Source organism: Lutzomyia longipalpis, chromosome 2 (genome assembly GCF_024334085.1).
Source record: "Lutzomyia longipalpis isolate SR_M1_2022 chromosome 2, ASM2433408v1".
NCBI lineage: Eukaryota > Metazoa > Arthropoda > Insecta > Diptera > Psychodidae > Lutzomyia > Lutzomyia longipalpis.
In genome coordinates, this window is record NC_074708.1 from 35708530 (window position 1) to 35721370 (window position 12841).

At 35.3% G+C, this 12841-nt stretch overlaps 1 protein-coding gene across 3 annotated transcripts in view; it reads right to left on the reverse strand.

Annotated features, from left to right (window-relative positions):
- Positions 1-2276: 2276 nt before the first annotated feature.
- The window catches only part of LOC129790465 (protein amalgam), a 55938-nt gene continuing 45373 nt past the window's right edge, over positions 2277-12841 (reverse strand). For all 3 annotated transcript variants that reach the window (XM_055827954.1, XM_055827952.1, XM_055827953.1), the window contains exons 10-14: positions 12780-12833; positions 6765-6884; positions 6447-6617; positions 5202-5272; positions 2277-4984 (exon numbers count right to left, since the gene is read on the reverse strand). In XM_055827954.1, coding sequence (XP_055683929.1) covers positions 4745-4984; positions 5202-5272; positions 6447-6617; positions 6765-6884; positions 12780-12833 — 656 coding nt within the window. In that variant the 3' untranslated portion in view covers positions 2277-4744. The remainder of the gene's footprint in view (positions 4985-5201; positions 5273-6446; positions 6618-6764; positions 6885-12779; positions 12834-12841) is intronic.

A 12841-nucleotide genomic window follows, 5' to 3' on the forward strand; every position in this document is an offset into this window, starting at 1 on the left:
TAGTCTAAACCGAAAAGCTAAGGCTTGGTTTTAATAACCTCATGTAGCCTAAAAAATTGGCAAAATTTAAAGAATGTAAGTCTAAATAAAAGAAATTAAACGTATTGAAAACAAGTTTTTATTAGGTACCTACATTGTAAATATGCAAACTTAAACATTCCATACATAAAAGCTAGAGTTCAGTTACAGTGTAAAACGAATGGTATGAATAAAGAGTTTGGAGGAAAAGAAGAGCTTTGCTGGCAGTGTTTCATTTTCTTTCGGTTCCCCTTTTGAAGAACAAAAAGTTATCCTGGGGGAGTCGTATGTTTGATTTATTGCAGGTGAACAATGAAGGTTTCTAGTTGGCAAATTGAATTGTTTTTTTTATGTTAACGTTTTTTTTTCAAAACATTTTAAAGATACTTCCAGGTGAATTTAAAATACTACAAAACTCTCCATTAACAAAGCAACGCAATTTGAGATTAGTGAGATTGATAGTTATAAGATGAGATGTTTGAGATGGAAGAAAAATTATATTTTGTGATGCAGTTTTCCCTTCTATTCGTTTTAAGTACATTATACCTACATATACTCTTTCTCTCTCATCATTCCCTCTTAAAATGAAAATTTACACGTTTTACGCTTCATGTTTGGTATCTCCTTCCGTTCTCAATTTCCACGAAAGCCACTCGAGAATTTGAGTCAATAAGTGGCTGAGGGAAATTTTTATGATTGCGTCGTCACAGTGGGAAATGATTTTCCAGCAATAATACATAGTTGTGTTGAGTCCTCTTCTGGGACCATATCGGGTGGTTTGCTGAAGCTACCAACAGAGCAATTGAGATTGAAGCATCCACTCGATTGACCTTTTCCCCAAGAGTGATGTTTGCAATTTCTCTCACAGTATAGCACTTTGCCTTTCCTCCCCAAAGTGTAAAGTCTTTTTGAACTTTTCTTCTGTTACCCCAAAGCGAGGTTGGAAAAAAAATTCTCATTTTCTGTGTGAAAGACAAAATGTGTACGAAATTGCCATGTATAACCGGAAATGTTTGGTGTTTGATGTGAAATTGAGTAATTCTGTACAGGTAGAAAATCAAATTTTCCCCATTACTGTACAATTATTCATGTATGAAAATGTATATTTGGGTATATAGGTACAGTGTAGTAGAGTTGGAGTAGAGTGAGGCTTGAGAAGCTTTGCAAATTCGCATTTTCCCTTGATTTAATTTAATTATGCTCGCACAGACGATGTTAGCAAATTTAAATTTATGTAAATAGACTCAAGACTTGGCCACTTTCAGGATTCTCCAAAGATACACTATACACCACTACATGTATGGACATATTTGTCCAACACATTATAAATATATTTGAAATTCTTTGGGCAGTAAAGCTTACGTAATGGATTTATTTTCAATTATTAAATTTTTCAAATGAAATTTTTTATATATTTTTTTAATTCAATTAATTGTATAGAATTTTGTAGATATGTTTCAAAGGATTAGAGCAATGTAAGGCAATTAATCTGAATTAGATTTTAACAAAATAAATCAGATATAAAGAATAATATTTTAAAGATTCTTTATGCAGCAAAATGGCGAGTTGAACGTTAAAAAGTCATGCATATTTCTAAAAAATATTGATTTACTTAGATTTTTCACAGAAAAGATGATAAAAAATCAATCAATTTTGTATAAAACTTCCTCCCCACCTTCACCAGATTTTTATAGATTTTATGACCTTTTGTTAAAGGTAAAAATCAATTACATACATTGTAGTAATACACATTATGTAATAAACTCTAGTATAAATAATAATGACATTTTTCTACCTATAGTATATGTTAGTATGATGTAATGTTGAAAATTATCGACAAAATATAACATCTCGATTTTTTAGTGCTATATATATGATCTAAAAGCATTTTCCTACAGAGAATCAGATACATACAGAATCCCTCTTTCCCAGAATTCGGCATCAAATTTTCTGTTAGCTTTCGTGGGGTTTCCATTGGGTATAGGTTTGAGTAGAAACTAATCAGACATTCAGTGAAAATCTTTGATGTTTTCCTCCCTTTTCGATACCTTATCGGGGTTTTTTTTGTATGTGCATTTTATATTTTTCCTATGATTTTCTTCTCGTTTTATCTCGCACCATAATACGATATTCTTACCTACTTTTTTTTACCGTCAATCTCGTGTCTTGTGCAATAAAATTTCAAACGCCAATGTGAAGGATATTTTCATGGGGAAGATGATAGTAAATGGTTTTGGTATGATAAAATGCCTTTATACTAATTTTGTCACTTTCTTTTATTCATATCCATCTCCTTCAATTTTTTGATCCATGTCTGATCCAATACATTTCTTTCGTGTCTTTACTTATGCCCTATACTCTTCGTTTTTTATTTACAATATATTATTTTTAGAAATCATAAGTCATCTTTTTTTTTATAAAATTCTCCTCTCAGGTTGGTTTTAACAGAATTGCAATGAAGCAAAGAAAATGAAGGTGTATATTACATTAAAACACAATAAGTTTAACATTGCGTCACGTTTTTGTTAGAATTTATGTCATTAATCAATACATTTTTGTCAGATATTTTTCATATAATATTTTCAATCTTTTTTTTTATAAAATCTGTTTGGCACTTATTATTTTATTTTTTATTTTTTTGATAATTTTATCATTTAAATTTTCTTTCTATTAATACTTTGTTATTGTATTATTTCATGACATGTTTTTTCCTTTAGTGAAGCTATCGTGCTCATAAGAAAGGTGAATGTGCTTTAGGTGGTGGTTATACAGTTATGAGGAGAAAAATAATAATGTTTGATTGCGTTTAAAATTGACATGAAATGCTTAAGTGATTTTTCAATGAGAAAAGGAATAGGTAATTAAAAATAAAAGTTAGAAAGCTAAGGGTAAGATAGTTTGCTTGATTTTTTTTATCAATCACACTTTCAAGAGCTTTTTGACTTTTTGAGTCAAATATTAATCTAAGATTTTAAGAACATTTTTATTGTGGTAGATAATCACTCGACACAATCGTGTGGCACTAACGCGAAATTCAAAAAAAAAACTCAAAATATTAGAAAATTCTTTTAAGGAAAAAAGGAACGTTGACTAAACACTATTGTCAATCTTTGTGATGTTCACATTGTACATACAATAAGTTGATATATGAAATAGTTATATTAACTTTATTATTTGTTTTTGTAAGAAAACGATATTTTCCTAAATTTAATTAAATTAAATTAATGAGTTAAAAGCTCTAAAGGTATAATACATAACATAATACTTGATGAAATATTCGGTTATTGTGTTCAATAACATCGTCTTGTCTATTTAAAATATTAAGAGAATATTTAAAATTTTGGGACAGGTTTAAGGGTAACAATTTAAAGGAAAATCATCCCTAAAACATGATTCATTGATGCAGTTAATGGTTTTCCATCATCTTTTCTCTTATAACCATCCGTTTGCCGTCATCATAGCCCACGTCTGTCTGGATTGATTGAAATGATTAATGGCGTGAAGACTGAATGGGTGGTCAAATAGGCTGAGGTGGATGCCAAAGTGAGTGAGAAAGTGGTGGAAGCTTGTCAATGTGGCCTAAAAGGGGGCAATATTGTTTGAAGCGCTCGGAAAAATATTTAGATAGCAGCCTTTCTGATAAAGTTAAATACGTCGTATTAATATCGAAAAATGCCAAACTTTGTTTTTTTTTTTAAATTTATCTTTAAATAAAACAAATTGTTTACTAAATTTTGAGATAATGGAACTATTCCTCAAGGTATCTTTGTAGTGCCAAACGTTGTAAAATTTAAATTTTTTCCGAGTGAATATTTTTAATCGCTTTGAATAAAAAATCATATTGAGCAATAAAATATAGGTATTACTTATTCAAAACAGTCAATTACTATTTAATACATTATATGCTTTGATTACTTAAGAGGTTTCAAGATGGAATTCTTACCAAAAAAAGCCATACTTGGATTTACTACTAAAATCTGTATTATTATTTCAGTAAACAATCATGTGACTAATAAATGGTTTTTACTTAATTTTTATTGGCTCAAAATTGATGTTACAGATTAAAGTTTTACTGCTTTTTCAGAAATAGAAAAAGTATTTTAATTATTATTTTATTTTATTTTTTTATTTTGAGCATAAAGTTTTCTCAATGTCTTTCAATTCAGGTGCAATCAGTAACATTTGCTAGATCCTAACTGGGAAATAAGATAAACATAATATATGCTAATTAACATTCAATTAAACATTTATAATCTGTTTATTTTGGTAATTGCCTGGTAATTTTACTTACGAATGCTTTTCTTAAATAACCTTTTCATACATTATTTACTTTTTATTTATAAAGATTGTGAGTCTCATGGTTTTCATCTTGTATAAATTTCTAAACTCTTTTCTTTCTTTCTTTTTTAGATATTTTATTTACAAATTGTTTTCTAAGTCTCCCTTGACAAAGGACTAGTGGTGTAAATGATCGAATTATGTTGTAAGTTTTATAAGGGGAAATAAATAGACAATAAGGATGCGGATTTACTGATTAGTTTCAATAGAGTTTTGTGAATTCAAATAGAGAAAAAATTGTAAGATTCGAAATACGCCAGTTAATTTCTTTGTCAAGTTACAACGGGAGGTTTATTACATTCATGACTCGAACTGAGTAAGTCGACTTTTCTTGGTCTACGTCCATTCACTTATTCTCCTCAATTTTAGGATGGGAAATTTTCAATTACTATGAGAGCACCGAAAATGGGTATCTCCGGATGCTGGCAGAAGCCACACTCACCATATACATAGCTTGGAAGAACATGAAGAGCAAAATGATGGAATGGTTCGCGGCAAGTCTACCATTATTTGCACTGCTATTCATTTCGTCGGGTTCACCGGACTGCAAACCTTTGTAGAGGCGTCCGTTTTTGTTGATGATGTTCCCATTCTCGTGTAGGTCGTCGTTCGTTGATAAATTATTTTCCTAATTGTACATTTGTTTTATCCATCAAAAAGGTTTTCATTATTTATCTCATTTTTTCTCCTTAACGCAACATACATATATTACAAATTTATAATACATATTATTCTTTATGTGCATCACATAAACTCAAGGAAAGAAAGGTGAAATAACCACAAAATAGGAAAATGTACATGAAAAGCCACAAAAAAAATTTTTAAAATAAAAAAAAAAAACTTACAGAACTTCCGCCATTATCATCATCACCATTCTGTCTATGTTGATTTTTCGTTGATTTCGGTGGCTCCATTTCTAAATAAAATAAATAAAATTTTAACTTTCAACAAAGAACTTCCATATAATCCTAAACCCGTTGACTGAATTTTCTCTATGGTATGAATTGTAATTAGAAAAAATGTAATAAATACAAATCATGGAAAATTCAATGAATTATGTGATTGAAGCCAAACATTTATTACCCCACGATGGCTTTAAAGATGCAATTTCGTAGTGTAATGGTGTAAGCGCGAGTGTGTAACGAGAGGGTGGAAGAGAGAGCAAATAACCCATCGTGAACTTTAGGGGAAGAAGATCTACAAAAGAACGACTGGAAATGGTGCAATAAAGCGAAAATTGAGAATGGTTTGAGTCAAGTGGCTCCTCATTCTTCACGACCACTCCAACAGTGTTCCTCCTCTGACATTCATAAGAGTACACTTCATCTTTCCAACAATTTCAAAACGGGGTTTTGGTAGAGAGAATTGGCCCAACCACCGCCGGAGCTACAATTGGAGAATGAAAACCGTGCCGGAGAAAATTGTTATACACCGACACCCTCAATCCCCACAGTAGCTCTCCTTCCCCCCAGGATTCTCTATATATACTTCTTCCATTCACGTGGTGGAGATTTTCAGTGTGCGCTATTCCTTACCCTCTTGGGGTGCCGCACATCGTTTAAATCTCAAGTGAATTAAATTTTAAGAAAGAAGTATGATGATAAAAAAAACAGAAGAAAAATTGCTCGAATGTGAATTTTATTTTGTGATGAAGCTTTTGATTGTTTTTTTGCTTTCCCTCTTTTTCCCTTTTCCCTTTTCTTGGGATTATTCTTCAAGAATCCATCGCGGTGGATTTCTTTTCACGTTCCCTATTATTGTATTGGGGTTGTAACACGTGTAGTTATTTGATATTACATAATGTATAGACAAGACAAGGACTTTAGGAGAATAAACATGGATTATTATCCAGAAAGTTAAGCAAAAAGTTTTCTTCCATTTATAATAGCAAAAGAAGTAAATCCTCTTAAATATATTTCTAATTGTGGTTAAATAATTTATGATTTTTTTTAAAGCTCAACCAATTAATTGTGAAGGTTCTATAAGCTGCCCAATCTATTGAATTTCAAGCATTTATTAAATACAATTAATTAAAAAAATAAACACGGAAATTCGATAAAAATTGATTAATTTTAAATGAATAAACTTACGATACAATCTAATTGTTCCTTCAGCATCTCCAATACTATTTTTTGATATACATTTAAATCCTCCAAAATCTGCCTTTTGCAGTTTCTTTATCACTAAGACCATTTGAACAGCATACATTGAATTTTCTGTTTCTGTCATTGCATATCGATCATTGGTAATGATCATTTCTCCTACAAGAACAAAAAAGATATAAAATAATACACAATTCACAAAATGTTTTCATATACCACAAATTAGTGTGTTTGTTTCGTTGGTGTCTCCCACAATGAGTGCTTTTGTCAGGCACTTTGTGCAAGAGTGCAAACTTGCAAACTTACCATTTTCGCGTTGCCAATAGTTTATGGCTTTAGGGGACGCCTCTACATTACAAATTAGTGTGACATCTGTTCCATATGGTGCACCAACAAGTTGATTTGGAACTTGAATGAGGGGGTGAACTATACAAGAAGAAATGATAAAGAATATAACTTGGCTATCTATACATATATAATTTTTCTAATGATTTTATATGTTATAGTTGCAAGTGATTCAACGTGATTTTGCTTTGGTAGAATTAAAATTTTCTTTTGATTTCTCTTAATAGATAATTTAAAATGTATAGATTACATGTAGATTTGTAGATTTTTTGTACTTTTTTTTATGTTTCTACATATTCATGTTAAAATATAATGAAATGACCACGTCATGAACGCACAACAAGAGAGCGTTCACGCCGTGAAAACTCCCTCGGCAAATTGTTCCTCGTGGATCTAGATCCCCAAACGAAATTATTACAAATGGTGCAAAATGTCAAACAATGCCCCAGTAATATAACAATAGACCAGCTAATCCCCGGAATATTTTATGTTTTGACAATGAGTCGGGATGACCGAGTAAAATCCCGCCACACCAGGAAGCAAACAGGGGTAGTTTGCCCCACTTATTCAATGCCGTTCCTCTTTATTTGTTGGCAAATAAGGTTGAAAACTAAACTAATCTAACCGCTTTATGTATTAGAATAAGGGGCTGTATTACTATATAACAGAAATCTAAAGGATATTCCGGATAGTTCAGAAATTCGAAGAATTTATGAATGATCTTTGGGTCAATTTTGAATAAACTAAATTGAAATTTTAAATGGTTGTAAATCACGGAAGAACCATATTATTTTATATTTTCGAAAATTTATTTCTTTGCCTATTAATTAGGCAAAAAATTGGCGGAAAAATAACGTTAAAAAATCGTATAATTGATGAATACTTATTTTTGTCGTTTCATTCCTAATTTTACACGCTTGAAAATAATAATTTTTGCATAAGGAAGAGGAAAAGGATGTCGCTCGAAATGTCGTACCTAACACCTAATTTCCTGTAAATAAATTAGAGTTATTTTTTTGTTCGATTTCATTAGATAGTCAAATACTGATTACCTCGTTTGTTTTTGAAATAGTTTTTATCCATAAAATAAATTTTTAAATTTTTAATATTTTTGACTATTTATTTTTCTGTGGAGCTACCTGTATTATCAGACAATCTTTTAGCTAGATTACTTTAGTGTTGGAAAACATTCTATTCAATCCCATTTTAATATCTCCTAAACTTCCAACATATTTTCATTTTATCTTTAAGCAAAATTTGAGTATATCCATCTTCATCGTCATTTTCCACAACATGTGGTTTGATTTGAAAAGGTACAACAAAAAAGAAGAGATTTAGAATAACGTGAGCGTTTATGCGCTTTGTAGAACAACATAAGAATAAAAGTTGGATAAGAAGAGAGCAATGAAAATTTCCGCTAGAAAATCTCAATGTGGGGATTTATGGGAATACGCATAGTGGCGGAAATTCGGGGATAAACGCTTGAGGTTGGGGGACCAAATCCACTGTTGCTAGGGGTTGAATATTTGACGATGAAGTATCTTTTATCGTGTTTTATTGTTGAATTGCGCGCAAGCGTTTGCATCAAACCCGATCTGAATTGAATTGACGTTGCTTGGTTTAAAAGTGGGAAGCTGGCTGGCTGGGTGGGTGGCAAAACGTGGAGAATCTTTCCCTTTCGTGCGAGTTTACCAAACATTGGAACTACAAAAGGTAAATGGGATGAAAGTGGTACACATATAGAGAAAAGAATGAAAAAAATATAGGTGGAAAAGAGAAAGGGATAAACTTTTTCTCTGCTGATGCTTAAAAATGTATCGAAAAACTTTCTGACTCCTGAATTTTCTCTCCTCATGTGAATGCGGTGCCGCCAGGAGCGTATGCCTCATGCACATAAGATCAACCAGGAAAATATTAAAAAAGTTTGACGGAAATGATACTTGGCAGGATATACATAGTGAGGTATATAAGTATGTAGAGGAAGAGAGAGAGAGAGTGGAGGAACATGCGTTTACAGATGGAAGGAAGAGTTGGGTGGTGAAATAAAATGGGGAAGGGGTGATGCTTGAATTTTTGCATCCTTCTCTTTAATAGGCCTCTTGCACGAGATGAGCAAAAATTCCGAAACAGTAAGCGTGATGTAGATGAAATAATTTATTCAGTGTTGAGGAAATAATCTTATCCGCGAAATTGGTTGCTGATTCTGCGGATGGTTATTTCCCCTTTTCCGTTTGCAGTTTTGTGCGTTCTACATTCTCTTATTTGTTCAACACCCGAGATATTTTCATGCTAAACCCACCAGAAAGAAAACCAATTTGAATTCCTTGCGATGAAGAATCTTTTCACATAAAATATTTTTCCCGAAGCTGCGATACTTATTTTGGGTTGATGCTAGCCACAAAATATGCGAAAATACCCCGAGGCAGGGCAATTCCCCATCCTATGCTGATTTCTTGGTTTCAAAGTTGAGATTACTTTTGCATTCTTTACTTATTCCATGACCTCACTTCCATTCTTGTCATAGTCAAATATTTCAGCAACTTTCTAGGATTTCCTCCTTGAAAATTCTCGGACTTTCAGATTTTTTTTTCAAAAGAAAAATTCTTTAAGAGTGTTGTTAATAACACAGCAAATATAAGTAGATATAGGTAATACTCGCATCGCGTCTGGCTCCTCCACGTGCATTGACCATGTGCTTGCTCGTAACCCCACGGGATCACCAACTACCAATCATGTAGAGATTCTTCATTCGAACGTCACAGACCATTCTACAGTCCTGCTTAGTGTTGACGTGACTGAAATTCCGGCTCGCAAGGAAAACCTAAGAAGCACTAAAAAGAAGATTAACTATGTTGACCTAAATTCCCGCCTCCTGGCTGAAAACTGGAGTGATGTTGTTGAGTGCCGGGATGTCAATGTGTCATTCAGTCTCTTCATTGGACGATTAAGGGGCTTAGTGGACTCCTGCACTTCTACGGAGACTCTACAGGGCCGCCGTGATTGTCCCATTGAGCCCTGGATCTCTAAACAATTATGCCGCAAAATCTATCGGAAAAACAAATTGCTGCGTCTGGCACGAAGGAATCCTAGCAATCTCAGACTTGTTGAGTACAGTAGGAGAATAGGCCGGGAGGTCCGTGACGACGTAAGATCTGCCAAGGACCAATACTACTCCTCCAGATTGGCTTCAGCAGGTAATGATCCTAAAAAATGCTGGAAAGTTATGAATGAGCTCGCAAAGCGTTCCCACGGATCATCCGGGATTGAGGTTATTGCAACAAGTGATGGATCATTACTTCGGGATGCGAACGACATCAGCAACGAAATGAATCACTTTTTCACTAGTGTGATTGAAGATCTAACCTCCCATCTGGACACCAGCTCCTATCCCCCATGGCCGGAATCGCAGATTGATGCCTCTTTCTATTTCTTTCCTGTTACTTCCCAAGAGATCTATGATATCATCATGAACTCAAATAATCAGCGCGCTCCTGGCATTGACGGCTTGACCAACCTGACTCTTAAGCGCATAGTTTACAACGTGATCGACGTCATGGCATCCCTCTTCAACAAATCCTTGGAGGCCGGAATCTTCCCGAATGCTCTCAAGACCGCCCTCGTTGTGCCAATTTTTAAAAAAGGCGATAGAAAAGTCCCTGGGAACTATCGTCCAATATCCTTGATCTCAACTATCTCTAAAATTATGGAAAAACTTGTGCACACGCGTATGACGAACTTTCTGGAGCATCATCACTTCCTATCTGCTGCTCAGTTTGGATTCCGACGTGGCCTGTCTTGCGAGGATGCAATTGCTCGACTACTTGGGGACTTAAACACATCTATGAATACGCCTACGAGGGGTTATTCTGCGGCGCTATTTATCGATATCACCAAGGCCTTCGATTCCGTGAATCATGCAATCCTCCTGGAAAAGCTGTGGGCGGCTGGCTTCCGCGGCTGCACCCATCAGTGGCTTGAGTCCTATCTCACTGGACGGTCACAGCGGGTCAGACTTCATGCGGGCTGTCTAAGTGAGCCGGTGGACTGTGCCTTAGGCGTGCCTCAAGGGTCTGTCCTTGGCCCGCTTCTGTTTCTGGTCTACATCAACAGCCTCCTGGAGTTGGGGCGGCTCAGAGGGGCTGCAACGGCTTACGCAGATGATGTCGCTATTTTGTATACTGCGGACTCTTTGGAAGCGGTCCTCCCTTCCATTGAGGGCGACCTAGGAAGCATCAGGCTCTGGATGGACTCCCACGGCATGCTCCTGAGCACCAAAACTGTGCTAATGAGCTTTGGGTCGCCGTCCAGTGGCAATGCGGATCTCCGTGATGTTACCTACCACTCTCAGGGCTGCTCCCGTGGACTCTCTGACTGCAGCTCTGATCGATGTATGCCAATTTCTGGGGCCAGCGAGTTCAAATATCTTGGGCTAACTCTGGATGTGTCCTTGAGATGGGTTCAGCACATAGCCGGACTCAAGCAGAAGATGTGGGCTGTTACACGCCAGATGTACGCACTTCGGAGGGTGTGCTCGCCTCATCTGCTAAGGATGTTCTACTTCGCCCTTGCAGACTCCGTCCTCAGATACGGTGCCATCTTCTGGGGAGGCGCTGCAAATACCCATATGCAGCCGCTCGTGATCGCACAAAAGGCTACAATCCGAGCTATGTCTTTTGCCCAATGGAGGGAACACTCCTTGCCTCTGTTTAGGCAGTGGTCAATCCTCCCAATTGCTCACCTCTACATCCGGCTGATTGCCCGTGCCTTCTTCGGGGGACGCCTCGGAGTACTGTTTGTCTCCAACCCAGCTTCCCGCAGGGAGCATCTTATCGTGCCCACTCCCAGGAATGAGCTCTTCAGGAGGTCGTGCAACTTCTTAGCGCCCTTAACCATGAACAACATTCTCAGCAGGATCAGCGAGTGCAGCATGAGGGAGGTCGACAGCCTCCTTCTTGACCTGGATGTTGAGGGAGCTAGGCTACTCTCGGTGTCAAGATACCGGGACTGACGAACTGCTCTCGCCACTGCTTTTTCTTCTTCTTTTTTTTTTTCTTTTTTTTTTCTCGCTTTCTTTCATTTACTAGTTTACCTTAGCCTTTCCTCCGTTTTCCACAACTTCATTCATTTATATTATCAAATTCTCTCGCTTGTTGATTTGTTTATTTTTCTCTTTCTCAATGTATTTTTTTTTCTCTTATTTTTACCACTTAAAATTGTAAGCCAGCCAAACAGTTGAAAAACTCGTGCCAGGCATATATCTTCTTATGTATACACACATAGAATGAATAAATGTAATAATAATAATAATAATAAGGTACCTAGATAGCTTACTAACATATGTAGGTTTTCATCTAAGCGATTCCATTTTAATTTTATGGAAAAGCTTGAATAAATTTTATTAATATTTGAATGATATATTTTAAAATAAAAAAATGATCTCTGTCAATCAGATAACTGAACAGAGATTTCGATTTTTAAGCACCTACATCATTAAATACGTATGTACATTTGTGTATTATGTAAGAGAATATAGGGAGTAATTTATTTATGCAAACATATAATCGGTGCTGCAAATGTTCATGATTACCATGATAATAATGACAGTAATTTATGAATAAAATCTGCTTTTCATTCAATTACACCACAGAGAGTATCGTGTGTTAGTTTGATAAAGTTGGACCTATTTGGAATATTTGACAATAATAATGAAATGCTACAGCATTTTCATTGCTATTGTTCGTTCCTCCATCTCAACATACTTCAGTGAGGACCGAGTGGTGTTTGTGTGCGGCGGGGTAGGTTCATTCCGGATTTTGGTTTGAATCCCCAGCCGTAACTGGCATAATACTTAGCCAGGAAACCGGAAGATAACCGAGTTAGGAGTCCACTTGAATCACTTGCACTATTTGAATTTTAAATTATGACCATGTCGGAGCTCCATTTGGAAATCCATTTGCGAATTTTATATTTACTCACAGTGAACCTGCAGCTTCATCCTTTTGCTCACAGACGGAGGAACGCCGTTTGATGCTTTTTGG